This window comes from Alligator mississippiensis, chromosome 13, assembly GCF_030867095.1.
Source record: "Alligator mississippiensis isolate rAllMis1 chromosome 13, rAllMis1, whole genome shotgun sequence".
NCBI lineage: Eukaryota > Metazoa > Chordata > Crocodylia > Alligatoridae > Alligator > Alligator mississippiensis.
In genome coordinates, this window is record NC_081836.1 from 29353013 (window position 1) to 29372352 (window position 19340).

The following is a 19340-nucleotide window of genomic DNA, read 5'->3' on the forward strand; positions in this document are numbered from 1 at the left end:
TTAATTCAAGTTGTTCCATATTTCAGCTGCATCCCAGATTCCACTTTTTGTGTGCTGTTTGTACGCTTGGTATAGCATCTCTTGAGGCAGGGCTTTAGCTCTAAATAGATTTGTGTAGGAACCTGAGTTTTAACTATCCTTGATTAGTTAATGCATTGACAATGAAGAAGATAAATGTTCTATTCCATTAAACTGCAGACAACAGCTAAGTGGATTTTGTTTGGACACAACTATAGATAACTGCATAATGAAGTCATACCACAGTCTGCAAAGCAGTTTTTTATTTATCTTTCTTAGTAGAAGAAACAAATTGGACTATACAAATTTAGGGAGTTTTTAAAAGATTGACCATTATCCTGGCTAATGCATTAAATGACTTCACAGGACATTAGAGGTTATTTAGTTAATATATTAACACTAATTTAGGATGTGGCAAAAAATGGGTCAAACATTATATGCTTTGACAAGCAGAGAATAATTGCAAATGTTTCCTTGTTTTGAGGAGAAGTTGTACAGCAGTGTTAGATGATGCTCTCACCTAGGCTAAGAACAAATGTTGCATTTCTCCCTACACAAGTTGTGCTTGTGTTTGTCCTGGAACAGAAATATTGCAGGATTGGTGTATATGTACACATCACCCTTCTAATCAGGGTTTAATGAGCAGCTGAATGCACTGCTGCTTTTCTACCATTGATTTCAGTGATGTAATCCTGGGATAATCATTCAGATGCACTTTGAGATGTCCCAGCCTAAGCTGTTAGTACTTCCTATCCTATAAACCTTTTTAGGATTTACCCAGGGGATAAATGCCATAGCGCTTGTCCTTGATAAAATGGCTTATTCTGGGATAAGCAACATGTGGCGCTCTGCTGAACCAGGGAAAACAAAGCAGCAGTTTATGGGTGTAATAAATATGCTTCTGAAAAGCTTGTTCTAGCAAAGTTGCTGCTTGCTCAGTATCTCTTTGCTGCAATCACAAGTGGAGCCCTTATTCTACACACTGGAGCTCTCCTAGTGGGAATAGCAGTTAGCCCTAACAGCTCTACTAGTGACAGCTCCTGCCAGTGGCAGAGAAGACAGCGGCATACATGAGCCATTCCTTTGAGCCCTTCCAAATGAGGTTGGTATGATATTGGAAGCCCCCATGATCTTGCAGTGGTTGTCAGGAGGAAAGGCTAAAGCAACAAGGAGGGGGTCAGGCAGCACTGCCACCTTATTTAGCTTTACAGCTCTGCTTCATTTTTTTCCAACTGGTGGTGGTCTCAAAGTAGGGAAAGCTCATTTCCTGTATTCTCTTTAGAATGTGCTGCACAGTAGGTTCCCCCATTGTCTGCAGTGATTGTCATAGTTCATACAATAGAAGTACATGTTCTCTAACATACACAAGTAGGCTGCACAGCAAAATATCCCCCTCAGTAGTACTATTGCTGTACTAGCACTGCCAAAGCCCATGAGCCAAGCCAGCCAATGCAAACAATTAAGAAGCCACCTATCCAAGCCAATCAACCCTTGTTCTGTGCACCCAAGAATGGTACTACACAGAGAGAAATGATTTAATTAAAAGTCTGTCTTGGAGCTGTAGGTCTTGCTGCTGCCATCCCCAAAACCACTCAATAAGGAAGCAGTTGGTTTACAAAGCTCCAGGAAGCTGGTTATGGCCCAGACTACTACCTATTCATGACTACTTGAATTACAGTTTATTGTTTTGTCCCCAAGTTCATTACTGTATGAAAAAGTAACACTGGCTTTCCAGAAACACAGTACAGGATCATGAGGAATGATGGGATAAACTTTTAAACTTTGGACATGGTATGCAATTAATTTGACAATGCATCAGGTCTGGGCGCAGTGCAAAGTGTGTATTACTCACTCATACAGCTGACCACCTAGTTCAAAAGAAATCCCATCGTCTGTAGAACCAATGACTCAGGGAAGCAAAACTGCAGCTACTTTGACATGGCTACTGCATGCCACTTACTATAAAAGGTACTTGTTTCAAAGGCTACTCCCACCCTGCCCTGAACCCAAATCCTCAGCAATCTATAATGCTGTTACATGGAAATCCCAGGGTGAATTTCTGAGAGAGTGGAATGTTACACTACTGTAATCGCAAGATAAAAGATATGCTGGGATAATAATCTAACCTAGCAAGTGAACTCAGTTAATAATTGGTTAAAAAATGCTGTTGGTAAACACAGAGATTTACATTAATCTTAAAACTATTAGCGACTCACTCTAATTAAGACAACTGCTTTGGTACAAAAGCTGATGCCTCAGCTTAATGGAAGGTAAGAACAAGAAGGCATTATGTTAGAATAGTGATTCTCAGTCAGGGTGCCATAAGATCATTTTAAGAGTGCCACACAACATTAGCATCTACAAGATTAACAAGATAAACCCAGAGACTGCAAATAGGAATCCACAATGTCCAAAAGAATTCTGATCTATTGTCTTTCTGATTTATTTGCAACAGAATACATGCTCTATTATTTTTCTCAGACAAAAAATTAATGAAAAGGTAAGAGCTTGCATTTTCCAAGAGATGTGTTCAACTGCATTAGGGAGATGAGTAGATGAGTCTCCTACCCTCTTGTTTTCAACTGCACACAACTTAACCTCCCTGCACACTAATTGTTAAATTGTTTGTATTAGATTGTATTGTGAACCAGAATAGATTCAGACAAATTTATACAAACTTGGGAGGAACTGCTGTGTAAAGTTCTCCAATCTACTACCTCTTACTAACACAAAACAACATTTCCTGTAACAGAGGATCCGTTCTCCACAACGACTAGTTGGGAAGACATTACATTATTGTACTTGTCACTGCAACCTGTTCTCATATACAAAAAATTAGTTTCACTCCAAAATATTTGTATTCTGCCACTGCTTAATGATTCACCAAAGGCTTTCCCTACCCTCTGCTTTTGGCATTTTTTTCCTTCATTTGCTCTCACCTCTTTTTAAAAATGTGATTGTTACTTCATTGTTAACCCATCACATTCAAGAGGTTGCATAGAAAGACTGGTAGTTTTACTCAGCTCTAGAAGCCAGAGATCAATACATATTAGCACTAACTAGTGGAAGCATTTGAGATTCAGAGGATTAGGTTACATATATTTTTACTTACTGTCTTAGATCAGTTTCATACGTTTTGAGGGCATCTGAGCAGTCACAGCTTGGGAGAGTATCAGGTAGCAAGGCAATTCAAAATTTGGCCCATTTTCCACCCCATCAGGCCTTGCCAATTTATAGTGAGATTTAGTTACTCGCTGTACTCTGCTTAATGCAGTGGCAGTTTTACTTGTAAGCTTACCTAGTTGGAGGAAGCACAGCATCATTCTAGTTACTGAAATGGAAGGCTAATCTACTCATTTAGTAAGCAAATGCTGCTGCAAGATGCTTGCTGTGAAAGAACAGAGGGAAGTTCAGTGAAATGCATTTGACATCCCTTAATTTAAGATTAAAAAGCAATGTGGAAATACTAGCCTGTAACAAAATTAAGATGAATTAAGTTAACTCACTGCAGTGTAGTTAATTTTTAAAAAGAAGCACCACATGGACCTCTATGCCTGGGAAGAAGTCACTTCCTTGCTTAAGCACTATATGGCCAACGTGCTCTGCCTGTGTTCCACATATAGGGAACTAGCAGCTTCCCCTTCAAGTAAATAATTCCCTTCATCCACCATCTTCAAGCAGAATTAAAGTTTCCCTTAAAAAAATGTTAAAATACTTTTAGATGTGCTGCTTAAAAACAATGGCAAAGTCTGATGCTGTGTCTAGCTCTTGCGCTCTGGTAGTGTGTGTTCAGACTCGGGGTTGACCAAGACTTCCTAGTTGACAGACCCGTCATTTCCTGGTTCATCGCTGAGCAATGGCGCTGCATCTGCAGGTTGCCGGTCCTCATGTTCCACAGGCGATCGTTTTGTTGTTCTGTTCAATGTGCCCCCCTGGCAATTCATAGAAGCAGACAGTGAAAAAAACAGAAACCCAAGCAGCTTGTCCAAGATCCAGTCTAAAGAATAGAGTAGATAGCCTTTTAATTGATAGCTGGGTCTTCAATATTTTGTGAAGCTCATGTTGGGGGAAGGAATGGGCTTGAAACTCCCAATTGCTACACCTCTACCTTGGGCAGAGCATCAACACTGGAAATACTGCATAGGTTTACAGAAGATTTTACAACCATCAGTAGTGCCTCTCCAGAGTCAAAAGGGGAATCCTTCCCCATCCAAATTCTGCACTACCCATTTCAGAGATGTTGTTTTTGAAACTACCACATTAGTAGCAAAGTTTACACTTAAGAAGCACACTAAAGTTGAAAGACACCTGATGTTCAAGTCAATAAGTCATGACAGAAATGGATGATGAAAGCATAAGCATGTTCTTACCTGCTTCCTGTCCACCACATTAAGGCTAACAGAGGTAACAATACATGCAATGGTGTTTGCCAGCATAAAAATCATCATCTGCTGCCAGCGCCACAGTGGGATCTTAAGTTCACTGTTGGGGGTCAAGGACAAAACTAGTCACCCTATGAAGACATTTACTTCCTTCTTGCTTAAATACAGTTAAAATTAAGCATTAGCATAATGTCTTGAAACTCTGCCTTGTTTAAGCCACAAACAAAACTGGCTTTTCAGTTTCAGACCATAATAGCACCATTACCAGGATTTGCTTAGAAAATGAAAGGCAGTAGCTCTTACCTGGACTTTGTTCCCAGAATGTGTCCAACAACCAAGTTTGAGAGGCCAATTCCAATCATCTGCACAGAGGTCGCAAGCCCCATAGCTGTTCCTAGAGTGGCCTGGGGTACCACAAGGGGTATGGATGGCCACATACTAGCCTATTGCACAGAATAAAGAGAGATGATAGCAGAAATTTTTTTCTATTCTATTGAGACACTGTCTAAAGAACTCTGAACAACTCAAGCCCTAGCTTTAAAGGTGTTAGCTTATCACTGGGGTAGGCAATTATTTGGGTCGGAGGGCCAATTAGGGAGTTTTGGTGAACTGTCGCAGGCCAGGTCAATACCCCTCCCTGCAACAGCTCACCAAAACTCCCTAAGTGGCTCTGCTCCGTGCTTGGCCGGTTAGCTGGGATGGGGCCGTGGGCAGGCAGGAAACAGCATTTGGGAGTGAGACAGGCAGGTGGGACTGGAGCTGGGATTCACAGGGCCATGATAGCACAGGGCTGTGAGCCAGGGCAGAGCCACAATCAAATTCCCTGTACGCCCCTGCAATAGGCACCAGTTCCGTGGGCAGGGGCATGCTGGGAGCGGATTGCAGCTCTGCCCCAAGCTGTCACCCCACGCTGTCACTGCTCTTTGATTCTGGCTGGGACCTGCACAGGTGGGGCATGTGGCCAGGCAGATGGGATGGGACTGTGGACAGGTAGGGAGCTGCATCCAGGAGTGGGACAGGTGGGTGGGGCCTGGGTTAGGATTGCAGGGCAGTGACAGTGTGGGGGTGGGTCCCAGGCCTGGGCCCACAGCAGAGCTGCAATCCACTCCCTGCATGCCCCTGCCCATGGAACCAACACCCATTGCAGGAACATGCAGGCAGCAGATCACAGTCTGCCCTGGGCCCTGGTCCCATGCTGTGACCACCCCGTGATCCCAGCTCCACCCACCCATAGTCCTATCCCATCTGCCTGGCTGTATGCCCTACCTGCACAGGTCCTGCCCCCAGCAGTGGGTGCGAGGCAGATGGGCCAGGGTGCCTGGGCAGTGGGATAGGTCCAGCAGCAACAGCAGCCAGAAGGAACCACCACTGGGGTTGCAGGGAAGCAAGTCTAGCTGCTGCGCTGCCCCGACCCGGATGCGCGTCCAAGGACAGTATGACTGGCTGCGCTCACCTTGGCCCAGGCTGTACCATGTGCCTCAGCCAGATGGAGCTGAGGAACCCGCTGCAGGCTGGAAAAAATTCATTGGTGGGCAGGATCTGGCCCACAGGCCATCTTTTACCCACCCCTGGCTTATCAGCAACTGGGAAGAAAAAGTTGTCCCCAAAACACTTTTTGTTGCTATTTAAACCTTCCTTCTAAGCATCCAACATTGACCATTATCTATCCAGAGCCTGCAATTTGATAGTCCAACATCCTCTTTCCAGAAGCTGCACTGGTCAGCTCAGAGCGTATGTGTAATTTGGGATCAGGTTGTTCCAGTTTCAAATGTCAGAGCAGCTGATCAGAGAAGCTGGAATTCTGCTCAGGTGGTGGCAAAAAAGAAAGCTATTGCTTTAATGCTTCATTCAGATAATGCCAATAGGTTCCTTCATCTATTTTGTGTTATACTGGAGGACTGATCCTTTGGGTATTTGTTACCAACTAAATCCTCTGGGTTCTGCAAATCAAAGATGTACAGCAATAAGCTGCTAGCATACCCAAAAGTACCCCCTGATTAATCTGATATGCTAGTGTCTAGAAAGAGGATGGCAGAGAGCATTGCCACAATATAATCTGGCAATGCAGGGGGTTCAGCATACTTACAGCAGCAAAGGAGTAAGTGATCCCCAGCCATATGGTAGAGACAAGTGGAGGAACAAATGTGAATGCCAGGAGAGCAAAGACTGGCAAAGTCAGCACAGCACAGCCAACTGCAAACACACCTCTCAATCCAACATAGTCCTGGTGAAGTAAGGAACAGGTTATTCAAAGACAGACCGTTTCAGAAAGGCACCAGATCTCTTATTTTCAATGAGAGTATGTAAGAGTGTTAATTTAGCTATGGGAAAGAGACCTAAAGAAGCATTCCCAGTTCCTCTCACGTAGCAAGAGGAACAGATGAGTCTGAAGTCTGGCAAAGAGTCTTGACATTTAGAATCACCTGGATTTTGAAATATCAGGGTTCTATTTGCAAGACAGCATGTTGCATTTTAGTAAAAGTTAGGGACTGGCAAGTTAGACTTAACATGGACTGGTGTATGCCTACTACCCTTTTCCCATTCATGTACAAAGCTCTGCCAATTACCTCGCTATTTCAGTCCAGAGCTTCTCATGAGCATATGGGTACTCATATCCAGTTGCACAATACCTCTACAACAGGAATTAAGAGGAGCAGAGATCAAGTGTGTCACTTGTGACCCAGTTTAGATTAGTAACCTGAGAAATTTTGCTTCAAACCAGTCCATAAATCTCTTGCATCAGTAGTGACCTACCTCTGGGGCCCTGTTTTTTAAATTAGGCACATATAATCTGCCAAAAACACAGACTATGGTTTGTACTAGGCCTTGAGGTGTGAGCCAACAATCCATCGTGTAACTTGTGTTTTAAGTACTGATACTCACAATTAATATGCCAACTGCTGCAGAGAGAACAAGAGAACTGTCATATACTGCTCCAGCAATGTAAGCGGCTGCCTGCTGACTGTAGCCAGAATACTTATCCTGGATAAACTTGCTAAAAATAAAATTGGAAGGAAAAAAAGTTACATAATTAGGATTCTTCGTCTGGTTATCTTGGCATGAAGCAAGTCAGTGCAGGCATCATCTGGACAGGGAGGACTTTCCATGGACTAGAGGATTTGCCAAAGCACTAATTCAACTCAGTTTGGTCTGTAGTTCTGCATTATCTATTTTTTAAGAGGTGGATGATGACAGTGGGCAGTCAAGTCAGGCTTGTGATCCATCTTGCTTCTCTGCAATGGCCAAGAGAGGTCTAAGCATTTGGAGAACTGGAGGAGGTGGGAGGGGTAGTTAACTTTGAAACACCAAGATTGGTTTGTCTTTGCCCAGTAACTTATATGGCTACAATTCAGGGTTTGGGGGGGTGGGGGGTTGTTTGTTTCTTTAGGAGAGATGAGGCTCGCTGTACTGTAAGCTTCATAGTTCAGCAACAGCAAAATGCTGTCCTTTGCAGTTTTACTGTGATAGATTGAGCTAATCAATAACACAGAAGGCACTGGGACCACAGTTCTTATATGGGAAATGAGCCTGAAATTAAGTTACCAATAGAAATGTTTTGGGGGGGAAAATGACTTTAAACCTAGGGTTGCGTGGTGTTTCATCCCGTGACAGAATACAGGGAGAAAGCTTTGCAAGAGTCATGTCTAGAGAGATGCTTGGTGCCAACTGTGGTTAAAGCAAGCGACAGATGGCCAGAAAGCTCATTTCAGGGGGCATGCCAAGATCCTGGTACTGTTCATTTTACTTTTACTGGATTCTGATACTAGGCCCTTGCTTGTTGATGATTGCAGCATGCTTTCAGTGACATTGCTTCATCCCATACTGCCAAATGGTTTGTTAGCAGTAAAAGCATAAAGGAGTTATTGCACCTTTCATTCAAAAAATCTCCGGGCACTTCCTTAATACAAAACTTCACAACCCTCCTGTGGGAAGTAGCATTATATCACAATTTTGCAAATCAGAAAAACAGAAGGGAAAAGGACTTTCCTCATGGTCACAGAGGGTCTGTCAGACCCAGAGGGGAATGCAGGATTCCAGACTCACTGCTGTCCCTCCTACTGGATGCCTTTGGAAGTGTGTATGGGAACTGCCATGCACAGCAGTTTTAATACATTCCTTATCTTAAAAGATGCTTGCTGCTGGCCACCCTCTAGGGCATCTGCTCACGCACATGACTGTCTGAGCCAAGTATTCTGGGGAAGGTGCAATAGTTCCGAAGTGAATCCAAATCCATAGGGGCTTTCATCCTTCCTTCTGTTGACTTTGCCACTGCAGTAAGATGTTTTGCCTAAATGCATTTATGCTGCCAGACCAAATGGCGCCAGAAGCTGACTATTCTACATATACACACTTCATGAGCCCTTCATATAATGGCTGCATAGATTCTTTCCTTGCCATTTCCACACCTAGGTAAAGGGAGAAGCATTCATCTTTGGGAAAGTAAATTTGGGTTTTAGAGCTTAAAGCTTTAGCAGTTTAAATCCATTCAAATTTCTTTAAGGCTGCTTTCTCTGCTCCAGATAACAAATATCCCTCCCCCAAACTATCATAGATGGTTTATAAGTTTAAGGGACAGAAAAGTCAAAGGACCCTGATGTTCTGTGACCGAATATTAAGGAGATTGCTTGGCAACAGCTGGCTATGATCACAAAAACAAACACATGACCCGCCCCCCAAAACCCCCTCCTCCAATAACGAGCTTGTGTTGCAAAGCTTCCACTCCTAAGATTCCCCAATTGACTGAATGAAGAGATGGAGAGGATGAGGCTGGACTGTGTTAGCTTTGTATCCAAATAACAATGTGGGGAACATTACCAACCCCAATGCAACCACCATTCCCATAAGTACCTGGCATCCGCCACAAATGGGAAGACCCCATTGTAAAAGAACATGATGGTGAGAACCAGAAGCCAGTAGCGAAGTGGCAGTCGACGGACATCCTGAACCCGCTGCAAAGAGAAAGATCCCTTAGATCAGGCAGGAGGCAGACTACTTTTAACCTCACCATCTTACTTCCTTTACATTATAGAGCATTAGAGGGTCCAACAAGGGCTGCTGGTGAACAGTGCTGAAACACAGGTCGTTCTCTCTGGGGTTTCCAGAACTTGCTATGTATTTCTCCCTATATCCTTCCCTTCTTTAGCTCAGAAAGTCAAAGTCCAAAGTATCTTTGTAAACTTTGCTAGATTGAACATCTATATGGCAGCAAGAGACTTCTGAGCAGAATGTGCTTTGACCAGAATAAAAGCTGGAGTGAAGCACTGCAGGGGTGAGAGTATGACAGGGAGCTACTAAGAAAAGGGAAGCATCCAAGTCTGATCAGCAAAAACTTCCCTCACAGGACAGTCTTCAGTAGTGTATGGGATCTAAATGTCAGGAAAAGAGAATAGCCCAATTGCCCACAATATTTATAACCAGACAGAAAAAGCAGAAAACCTGGCATAAGGATGTTTCTGTCTCAGTTAATAAGTAGCCATTTTCCACCATGGTCCTGTGAACCCCATACAGGAGCACCTTCTAAAACAGCTGGTATCTAATCTTTATCTTAAGCCACTGTTTGCTGGCACATTATCCCACGCACTCCAAGTGCAAGCTCTGGTCTCTAGGAAGCCAGCACCTTTTATTCTCCTTGTTTAGTTCTCCTTCTGGCTAAGACTTCTCTGCACCTTGGTCACACAAAACAGAGCCCAAGATGAAAGCAAATTTCAGCTTGCCTAGCCCAACCCTGACCGCTCTGGAGGAAAGAGCCATCTGGTATTCCACATACCACTTTTTTGGACTCTTGCTGGATAACCCCATCCAATCCAAGCTGCTTCATTCCCACTTTGTCCAGCATGCTGACTGTGATGGCCGAAATAAATCCAAGCACACACAGCAAAGTACCTGCAAAAAGAATGTACTTCAAGATTTTCCTGTGGTGGAGAGAACTGAATGACAAAGTCCATTTTATGTTACTGGCTGAGCCCCCTTATGCAATTTGCATAACTGCTATTCTCCAACATCATCATCTGTCTACTTCTATTCCAGTCACAAGTGGGAACCTTTGCACTGCACGGATCACTATGCAGCCTTCAGAATTGCCAATTAAACCCTCAAGACCCTAACTCCACAGCTACCAATATCCCAGGCTAGGACAACTAAAGCACTTTGCTAGAGACATCTTGCTGCTAAAACAAAAACAAACCCAAATCATCTGCAGTATGGGATACAAAAGGCTTCTAACACCTAACTGGAGCTGCCAATGCCAGTTCCACTTTATCCTCAGAAATTAGTTAAAATTAAAGAAAAGAATCCAGGAAATACAGAAAAGAAAATTACTTCTAGCCCCAGGAGCTGTAGTTGTACCTTCACCAGTCTTTAAAACACTGACACTGGTAGTTTGAGGATCATAATATTTAGATGTTAAGATTGAACCCCCCCCACCCACTCATTTCTGATCTTTATGCTGTTCATTTCTCTCAGGACACTAAGAACAATCTTGTCTATTTCCCTTTCATGCACTGGGGTGAAAGACTGGGTTGCAAACACCACAGGGCAAAGTTTAGAGCCAAACACATTTTTCATTTACTATAAAGAGTTCTTAGTTATGTCTGTTTACAGACAACCTCCTCTATCTTTTCCTTACATACAGCAGAAGCGTCTGTACATTTTTAATCCAGATTTTTAAAGTCTTGGTTATTGAGAATAGCTAAGGAAACTTTGATGTCTGTGTGACCAGGAGAGGATAACACAGACAGTATTTGGAAGACAAAAAAACCCAAAACAAAACAAAAACAACACTCCTCATTTGAACCCAATGAAGCACTTGCAGATGCAGCATATCTAACCAATGTAAGGAGGCCCTGCTACAAAGAAAGGAAATCGGTGAAGATACACTGGGATGTGACCTAAGTGTCTGTAGCAAACAAGCCATTGTTCTAGCTGAATCCTTTAAAATAGTGTATTTAATTCTCCCAAATACAGGATATTGAAGCTATTCTGATGCTGCTGTTGTGTGTCAGGATACAAACAAACAGCACTGAATACATAAAGGCAAATCTATTTAAGTACAGCTGTTTAACAAATCCTCTCTGCAAGTCAGAGTGGCAAGGTTTTCAGCTAATCCTCACATTTGCCTGCTTGCCTGGAAGTTATGTTCCTGTACAACAACATTTACTTACCAACCAACAATATAATTAGCCAGATTCCTTGGAGCCTTGACACGCAACAAAAACACAGCTATGGAATGATTACCATTGTCACATATCTAAGGTCATAACTAGAACACCCAAGCAACATTCTAACCCTTGTCCATACCTTCTGCTAGACAAGGATCCCACTTGTCATTATAACAAGGGAAAATACTCAAGCAACCTCAAGCCTTGAGCAAAACTGCATCAGAGACTTGGAAGTGAGAATTTCATCCCACTTCTCTACCGAAGGGAGGCTCTAACTGTAAATATGTAGGATTTTTTATACTGGTCAGTACACAGGAAAAACTACCACTAATTCAGTAAGAAGCTACTGGAGTAGAGAGAGTGAGAGAGAAAGAATAACCATAGGCATCCCTCCCAGGTAGCTGTTCAATTGTACTCTGACAGATGCTCATTTATTCAGTGGGAAAAGATACACCTATACAAGTGCTCATGCATGACTGCAGGCATTCTAATATCACAGTAAGTGCGAAAGAGGCAAAATGCTGCAACCTTAAAGGAAAGCTCCAGGCAGTAATGGCCATCTGTCCATTGTGCCCTCAGGCTAGAAGTGCTACTGGGGAAACACAGCCCCACTTCCAGTAGTTTCATTACCTCTTCCATGTATCTATTTTTTTTAAATCAGTCAGACTTAATCATTGCTATTTTGAGGGGGCCTAGAGCCACATAAAACATAATTCAGAATGAAACTAACCTCCCCAGAGTGTCCACTGGATACCAAAGTGGCTCTCAAACTGCTGGGTGAAGAAGAAGTTGAGTACACTCCCCAGCCGAGAGAAAGACAGGGTCAATCCAAATGCCAAGGCCAGTTCCTTCCCCTTAAACCAGAAGGCCGTGATGCGATTCTGCACAACTTGGGAGTGGAAAGGAAGAAGGTCTGTGTTAACAGATGTAGCAGAAAATGTTATGCGTCTTCCCAGTCCATTTTCTTTGGGCCAGATGGTTTTGGTGGCAAAGACTCTTTGATACTAATTGTGCACCCTACTTAAAGTAACCCTTAGCATTTGTAGGTGTAAGTGGGGGCTTGACTGACTTCCCAAAACCTGAGCTATAGCTTTCATACTGCAACTATTGCTCCTACAAAAGAACAAAGACTGGTTATGATGCTACACAATACTCAGAGAACAGATTAAAACGATATGATTTGCCATTAGGCAGACCAAACACTCCATCATTACCAAAGGCTCCAGGCACAACCTGTGAAATTCTGATTACATGAACAGGGATAGAGCCCAAATATCCTTTGTCCTGAGTGGGATCTAACTAGGGTAGGAATTTTTGGATTCCTTACTGGTAAGTGACCCATTCCCAGATCCAAACAGTAGTCGTCCTGTCAGCATCATTGGCAAAAGATAGGGTGTTCCCTTGAAGTGAGAGCCCAGAGCAAAGATGGAGGATCCCAGGACAGTTAGAAGAGAGAAGACAAAGACGCCAACTGGGGAACAAAGCAGAAAAATATGTTGAAATTAAGACACAACATAGAATATTATTGCACAACACTAAAGTTTTCAATGAGCTCTGATTTTTTAACTTGGAAGTGACAGCTAAATTCTTGGGTCTTACACCAAACTGACTCTAATGCATATTATTTTGCCACTGTTTTGGAAGACTGTCTGCTTTATAGTGAGGGAAACATTGTTTAGAATCAAAGAAGGCTTCTGCATCTCAAGGACAGATTTATAAATTCCAGACTTATAAGTGTTACTCCTAACTTTGCCACTGACTAGGGCCTCTCAATTATCTGTGTATCAGCTGGCCCAGCTCCTTAGGCAGGCTTGCAACTTGATAAAGAGAGAAAACTAAAGAATGCAAAGCCACCAGGTTGTTGCTGTAAGAGTACTTATGTTTCTAGATAAAGGATCACAGCAAGTTCCAGGCTTGTCCCTTGCCTATTTTACTGTGTGCCAGAAGAAACAGGTTACTGAACTACTGTTCTTTTTGTTTTACTGTTCTAATGATCCACATCCTAGCATGAGGCCATAGGGAAAACTTTGCACATTCTTTGTGTTCTGTTCCACAAAGCAGATCTAGGAACCCCTACATCCGTTACATCCTGCAAAAATGCCCTATTTCATGCCTCCGAACCTAACTAAAACAGGAGTCTGCCATGGGAACAATATCCCCAACAGCTTGAAAAGTCATCTCTGTGCCAAAAAAGAAGATCCTACAATCCTAAAAAAAAGACTCTAATTAGTCAGGACTTACAGTGATTTCCCAGTTTGTCAATCAGGAATCCAGCCACAACCACCACCAGTGCATTACTAGAAAAACAAGAACACAGACATAGATTCACAGAAGTTTAGGGCTGGAAGGGACCTTGTGAGATCATCAGGTCGAGCCCCCCTGCTCTGGCACTTTATTTTACTGCCAGTAGGCAACCCATGCATCACGCTGCCCTCCCCTAAACAAGAGAAATGTGACTCACGTCCAGGCATAGATTGCATACAGCAAGTTGTACTGTGCAGGTGTCATCCCCAGGCCTTCCACACAGTCCAACGTACCATTATGTCCAGTGCCATTATGTTGGGTTCCATTGGGGCAAGTTAGGTTCTACATAACAAGTCAATACAAACAGTCTGTATTGCAACAGCAAAGGAAGACCAATCAAGTGAAGAGAATCAATACGTCTCAGAATTCGTTTCAACTTTCCTCTTAAGCTTACATCTCCCACTCTGCTCCCAACATAACATATGGGATCAGAAGGCTTTCAGTGGGCTCATGCACAAGACCATCATTAAGATGTTCTGAATAACATGCAACAATTTCTTTGGAATCATAGGAAAATATGGCAGTACCTAGCTAATTCTCACCAGCAGCTGGGAAGTCTAACAGGAATTCTTGTGATTCTGCTTTTTCCCCCCCACTTTGATGGAAGCTGTGGGAGCTCTGCTCCGCTTGGAAATATGCCACTGAGATTAGTGTCGAGAAAAAAGGGAAGGATACTGCACCACAAAACATATTTGGTCCATTTTATTTCCTCAGTCCTAGCTTAGTTTTTAAAAATTTGATACTTTGTAAATGCAGCAAAATGTTCTGCAGTCAGTTCATAAAATTAATGAAGCTTCAGCAATACAAGACCTTGTTCCAGTTGCCCACCATCAAACCTTTGCTGAAAAGTAGGACAAGACTCCTCCTAACTTGGCACAAAGTTAGCAAGGCTTTTCTATATTTTCAAAAGAGAATCCTGATTTATTCTACCAAAAGGCAGCATTTCCTCACTAGTAAAAGGGATGATCAGGACCACAGCAGAAGTTTGATGACTCAGGTCTATTGGGGACATCCACAGTGGCAGGCAGACCTAGTGCCTTCAAATGATCAGGGAATGCAGCATCCCAGCCATAAAAAAGAGCCTGAAAAACATTTTGACAGTGGATCACATTTTTCTACAGTCACCAGAATGACTGGTTGTTTTAGCAGAAATTCTGAAAGCCAGTAGAGAAAACCAGCTAGAATAAGACTTTTTCCCCCATCACTAGATTTAGAGTCATAAATGCAGGTGCACTGGAGATGCCTCTGTCTGTACACAACTGCAAGAATTAAGTGTGGTATACACATAGCATGCCAACATCTCTCTCATATAATATTACTGGAGGGCTCACGGACCCCAGCCAACAGCGGGCAAGGTGCTGCCCTAAACTGTGTACAATCAGAGAAATAAAACAGAGAGAGGGGCATAATTTCCTAATTTTAAAGGTAAATAACTAACATGTAGACATTAACTGATTTGACCAAAATCTCACAGGAAGTCTGTGGCAGCAAGGAACTAAAACAAATTCCTAAGTGACAATCCAGAACCTTCATCACAAAGAAGTGGGAAAAAACACTCTGAATCTGATATAGCATGGGGTCTATTCAGAGATCTTTACCATCTCAGTGGACAATGAATGCTTGCAGTCCTTTTGAAAGTCACATGCCCAGACACATAAGGGTATGGAGGCAGATACATTTGGAGCAGAAAGTTTCAAAGGCAGCCCCTGTTACATTCTAATGGCTACATGTGGACAAGCTAGGAATGATACAAATATAGCAAAGCCACTGTAATTTTAATAATACTTCATCCAGGGTTCAAACTTAAGCTGTTTTGTTCCATTTATATCATTCTAAGCTTATCCACAATTAACCATTAGAACAATGGTTCTCAGTTTTTTTTAGACTTGAGGCATCCTTCCATAACTTCTGTGAATTGACTGGCACCCAGTATCAAAAACTTATTTACATATTCCAGTGCTTAACGCCTTGCAGAGGGGTCAGGCAGGAGGGATTAGCCAGGCAAGGACAACCCTGATCTTCTTATCTTCTCATGCCTCGTGGGACCCTTCAAAGGATCTGGCAGCAACCCTGGGTGCCATGTCACTCTGGTTGAGAATCACTGCATTAGCATGCAACAGCTACTGCCTTTTGAAACTGTTCTAAGTGTATGTGTGTCCATACCCATAATGCTCTCTCTTGGCTAAGGTTTTCCATCTTTTCTAGTCAGGCCAGTTTATCAACAGCAGGTGGTGCACATGAGCAAACTGAGCTCTCTCCTAGAGTTTGCTAACAATAATGATCATTGACAGAGATAAGCAACAAATATATGTTGGTGCCTTGAATCTCAGTCTCCAGCAAAACAATACAACATAACAACACTCTGCCCTCCATGGAGAGTACTTTACTCTGCAATACAGAAAGAACTTTAAAGAAATGCACGAGAGGTTTGGTGGAGATTAGTTGGAAGACTAAATAATAAAAGTCTGTAGTTGAATTTGAGAGCATTGTTAATTTTACAACTCATTTTAAGTCACAGATCCACTAGCAGCCAGTTAAATGCCATGATTTATTTGATTTAGAATTTTTTTTATTAATATAATTACAAGCACACCTACTCTTTCCAAATTATGTTGTGAAATCAACAGAAACTATTTTTTGGTAAAGTACCACAAGCATCTATGGTTCCATAAAAACACTAAAAACCTGTACAGGATACTGACTGCACGGGAAAACTGCTGAACTGTAACATGCACATAGGTCACCTTATAACAAGCTAGTTTGGGGTTCCAAGTTTTTCTCCAACCAATACCTAAAATTCATACCTTGTACTGTTTGTGTTTGCTCTGTACATACCCCTATCTTGCTTAAACTATCTATAGCTCTATTCTGGACAAAGGAATCTGTCATAGCACATACAACTGACAATATAATCTTCACAGAACAACCTCTCAAGTTGTCTGGATCTTTTTTAATTGCATTTGTGATTGAGAATCTTTCTTTGCAATGCATAGACCATTTTGCAGCCTCCTCTTAGATTATAATCAATAAGTTTCGGCAAAGATTATCTTGCTTACAGCAAGCTAGTACTTACCCCTTGGAATTGCTCTTGCAGGACACTGGGAATATCAAAGCAGAAATAAGAGCCAAAGGTCAAGAGGCAGTTGAAGAAAAGCACTACGAACCTGTAGTAAGCTGGAGAGTGAACAAATTTGGCATTATTCTGTATTACAAACAAGTGTTAGCTTGACCTGGAAAATGATTAAAAATACAATACGTGCAGAGATGTTCCAATGTACTGCAATATCTGCTATTTCCCATCCCTGTGCTGCTTTGTTTGCTCCTCTTTCTTTCCTAAACCCTGACCCTGCAGCTGGATCTGCACAGAAGGACCTTTGTGCCTTTGCAAGACTTCAGTTTTGGTGTGATTCCACTTAAACATAAATGACTGGCTGCATGAATCTGACAATAATCTCTTATTGGGGGCAGACATTTCTCTAAAATATACAGAAAGTATCATGCATATCTATGGTGTTTATAAGCAAGATTCACTTTACAGTGAAACAGATTAAGCATTCTGGTTATCAAGTATATGGTTTATGCCAGTCTATCCAGTACTCTACTTTGATTTTTCAACTTACTGGAAGATAGAAATAGATATTTGAAAATGTGTAAGTAAATACAACTCTTCCACCTATTCCGGGCAGAACCAATTTTTGCCAGGAGGCTGCCTGCAGAATTAATACAAATGTGCATCTCCCCCTGTGCAACAGCATGCATATAGACAGCTTGCAGTGCATGCTGAGAGCTGCTCTCTCTGTGGGCTGCTATTTCAGAGATGCAGACAACAGTATTGTTCCCCAGGACCCCAGGGACCTTTGAGAGCAGGACCCCTCAGAAAATGCAGTAAGATTCAGGGTGTTCCTAATGGAGCATGGGAACTGCCATGCTGCAGCTCTCTCAGTCTGCACTTGGTGAAGCCAAGCAGGGAAGCCTCTGCAGTGTGCAAAGGCTCCTTAATAAGGCACTTGGAAACCAAAGTGGCCTCCCATTTCCTGAGAGGCAACTAACCAGCCCTCTCCCACCCAAACTGTTCCACATCTCTGTCTGCCTCCCTACAAGGCAAGGGCACATCACAGATGGAGAGTATATATACTTTTTCCAAGTATATGCAATGTATTCTTTGCAATATATGTAAAGCATATATGCAAAATAATTTTAAAAATCCATTAAGGTGCATAAGGAAGCAACATGCTACTGCAATTGTACGTGCACCCTCACTCACAGGCTTTAAGCAGTCTGGGAATACACATCTTGTAAGTTCTACTGATGCTTAAAAGCAGGATATGGAGCACCTGCATTAGGGATGGGAGGAAGTGTTACTGGTATTAGCAAGTGTAAACTCAATCCCAGAAGCCTTTTGCCTGGGTACAGTAACTTAGTCCCCCTCTACCTGTGCAGGGTAAGGCATGATGGGATCTAACGCACCACTCACAGAGTCATGTCTCCAGCCAGGCCACATGTGTGTGACAGGACACATGACGACAGGATTGTGTTAGATCTCATCCTGCCTTATTGCTGTGTGGGGCGAGCCTGATCTTGGGCTCCCCTTGCATCGACAAGCAGCTTTCCGTAACTGGGGATTCCTCAGCCGAGAGGGCCCCCCGGGCTGGGGACTGCCATCCCCCAGGTTCAGCAGTGGGCCCAGCCGCCGGGCCTGGGGGCTGAGAGTCCCCCTCGCCGTGGGCCTCGCAACCCCAGCTCGGCACGGCACGGCACGGCCCCGCCGCCAGGAGCTCTGCCAGCGCGGGCGCGTGCCCCGGGAGCGGCCCCAGAGCGGAGCCCGCGGGGTACCAGGGCGCAGGTCCCGGCCACATGGTGCCTGTCACGTGACTACACCGGGCCGTCACCTGACGCCGCGTGGTCACGTGAGGGGCCTTCCCCGCCGCCAGCAGCTCCTACCTTGCTCGGCCGCCACCGCCATGGCCCGGCTGCGCCCGCCGCCCCGCCCTTGCCCCGCCCCCGCCGAGGCCCCGCCCCTTCCAGCTCCGCCCCGCCCGCCCCCGCCGAGGCTCCGCCTAGGTTGTGAGGGTCCGCAGGGCGGGTTAGTGCCACGCTCCTCAGCCCAGGAACTGCAGCCCGGGGCTGAGACGCCAGCGGGGCACGGCCCGTCCTCATGCGGGCGCAGCCGAGGACAGCGGAGATTGCGGCCCCGTCCCAGTCCTCGTCTCCGTCCTTGCTGCGGGGGTCTCCCCGCTCCCAGCATGCCCCGCGCGCCACGCTCGTGCTAAGGGCGCCGCGCTGCATGCTGGGAGCTGGCCCTGCCAGTGGGGCCGGGCCGAGACCTCGGGCGAATGCCCCGCCCCGCCCCCGCAGCCACGCACGTGCAGACCCTCCTCCCTCGGTGTCCCGACGTCCAGCCGCAGCTCACCTGCGCCCCGCTAGCAGCCGCGGAAGCAGGTTGCTTTTCAGCCTCTTGTGGGCTAAGAGCCGCTGGAGG

At 44.1% G+C, this 19340-nt stretch overlaps 1 protein-coding gene across 4 annotated transcripts; it reads right to left on the reverse strand.

Moving 5' to 3' along the window:
• Positions 1–266: 266 nt before the first annotated feature.
• On the reverse strand, positions 267–18878 carry LOC102571787 (major facilitator superfamily domain-containing protein 1). 4 transcript variants are annotated; one of them, XM_014597464.3, is made up of 13 exons: positions 18803–18878; positions 16935–17035; positions 14019–14143; positions 13799–13854; positions 12885–13028; positions 12288–12446; positions 10168–10283; positions 9249–9349; positions 7284–7395; positions 6487–6624; positions 4704–4843; positions 4389–4500; positions 267–3950 (listed from the first exon to the last, which is right to left on the reverse strand). In XM_014597464.3, exons 1-13 carry the CDS (start codon positions 18822–18824, stop codon positions 3834–3836), a joined length of 1443 nt encoding a protein of 480 aa, XP_014452950.1. In that variant the 5' UTR covers positions 18825–18878; the 3' UTR covers positions 267–3833. The 4 variants fall into 4 exon arrangements, with proteins under 4 accessions (XP_014452950.1, XP_019348599.1, XP_014452949.2 ...); XM_019493054.2 differs by lacking the exon at positions 18803–18878 and adding an exon at positions 18329–18715; XM_014597463.3 differs by lacking the exon at positions 18803–18878 and adding an exon at positions 18126–18294.
• Positions 18879–19340: the final 462 nt, after the last annotated feature.

Bases quoted from the DNA above. Each gene is read 5' to 3' on its own strand.
- LOC102571787 (XM_014597463.3), bottom strand. From the start codon at position 18,201: ATGCAGGTGCTCCATATCCTGCTTTTAAGCATCAGTAGAACTTACAAG. The intron at 13,029-13,798 runs GTAAGTCCTGAC...TTTGTTCCCCAG, and splicing joins TGACAAACTGGGAAATCACT to TTGGCGTCTTTGTCTTCTCT. The intron at 3,951-4,388 runs GTAAGAACATGC...ATGAATTGCCAG, and splicing joins ATGTGGTGGACAGGAAGCAG to GGGGGCACATTGAACAGAAC.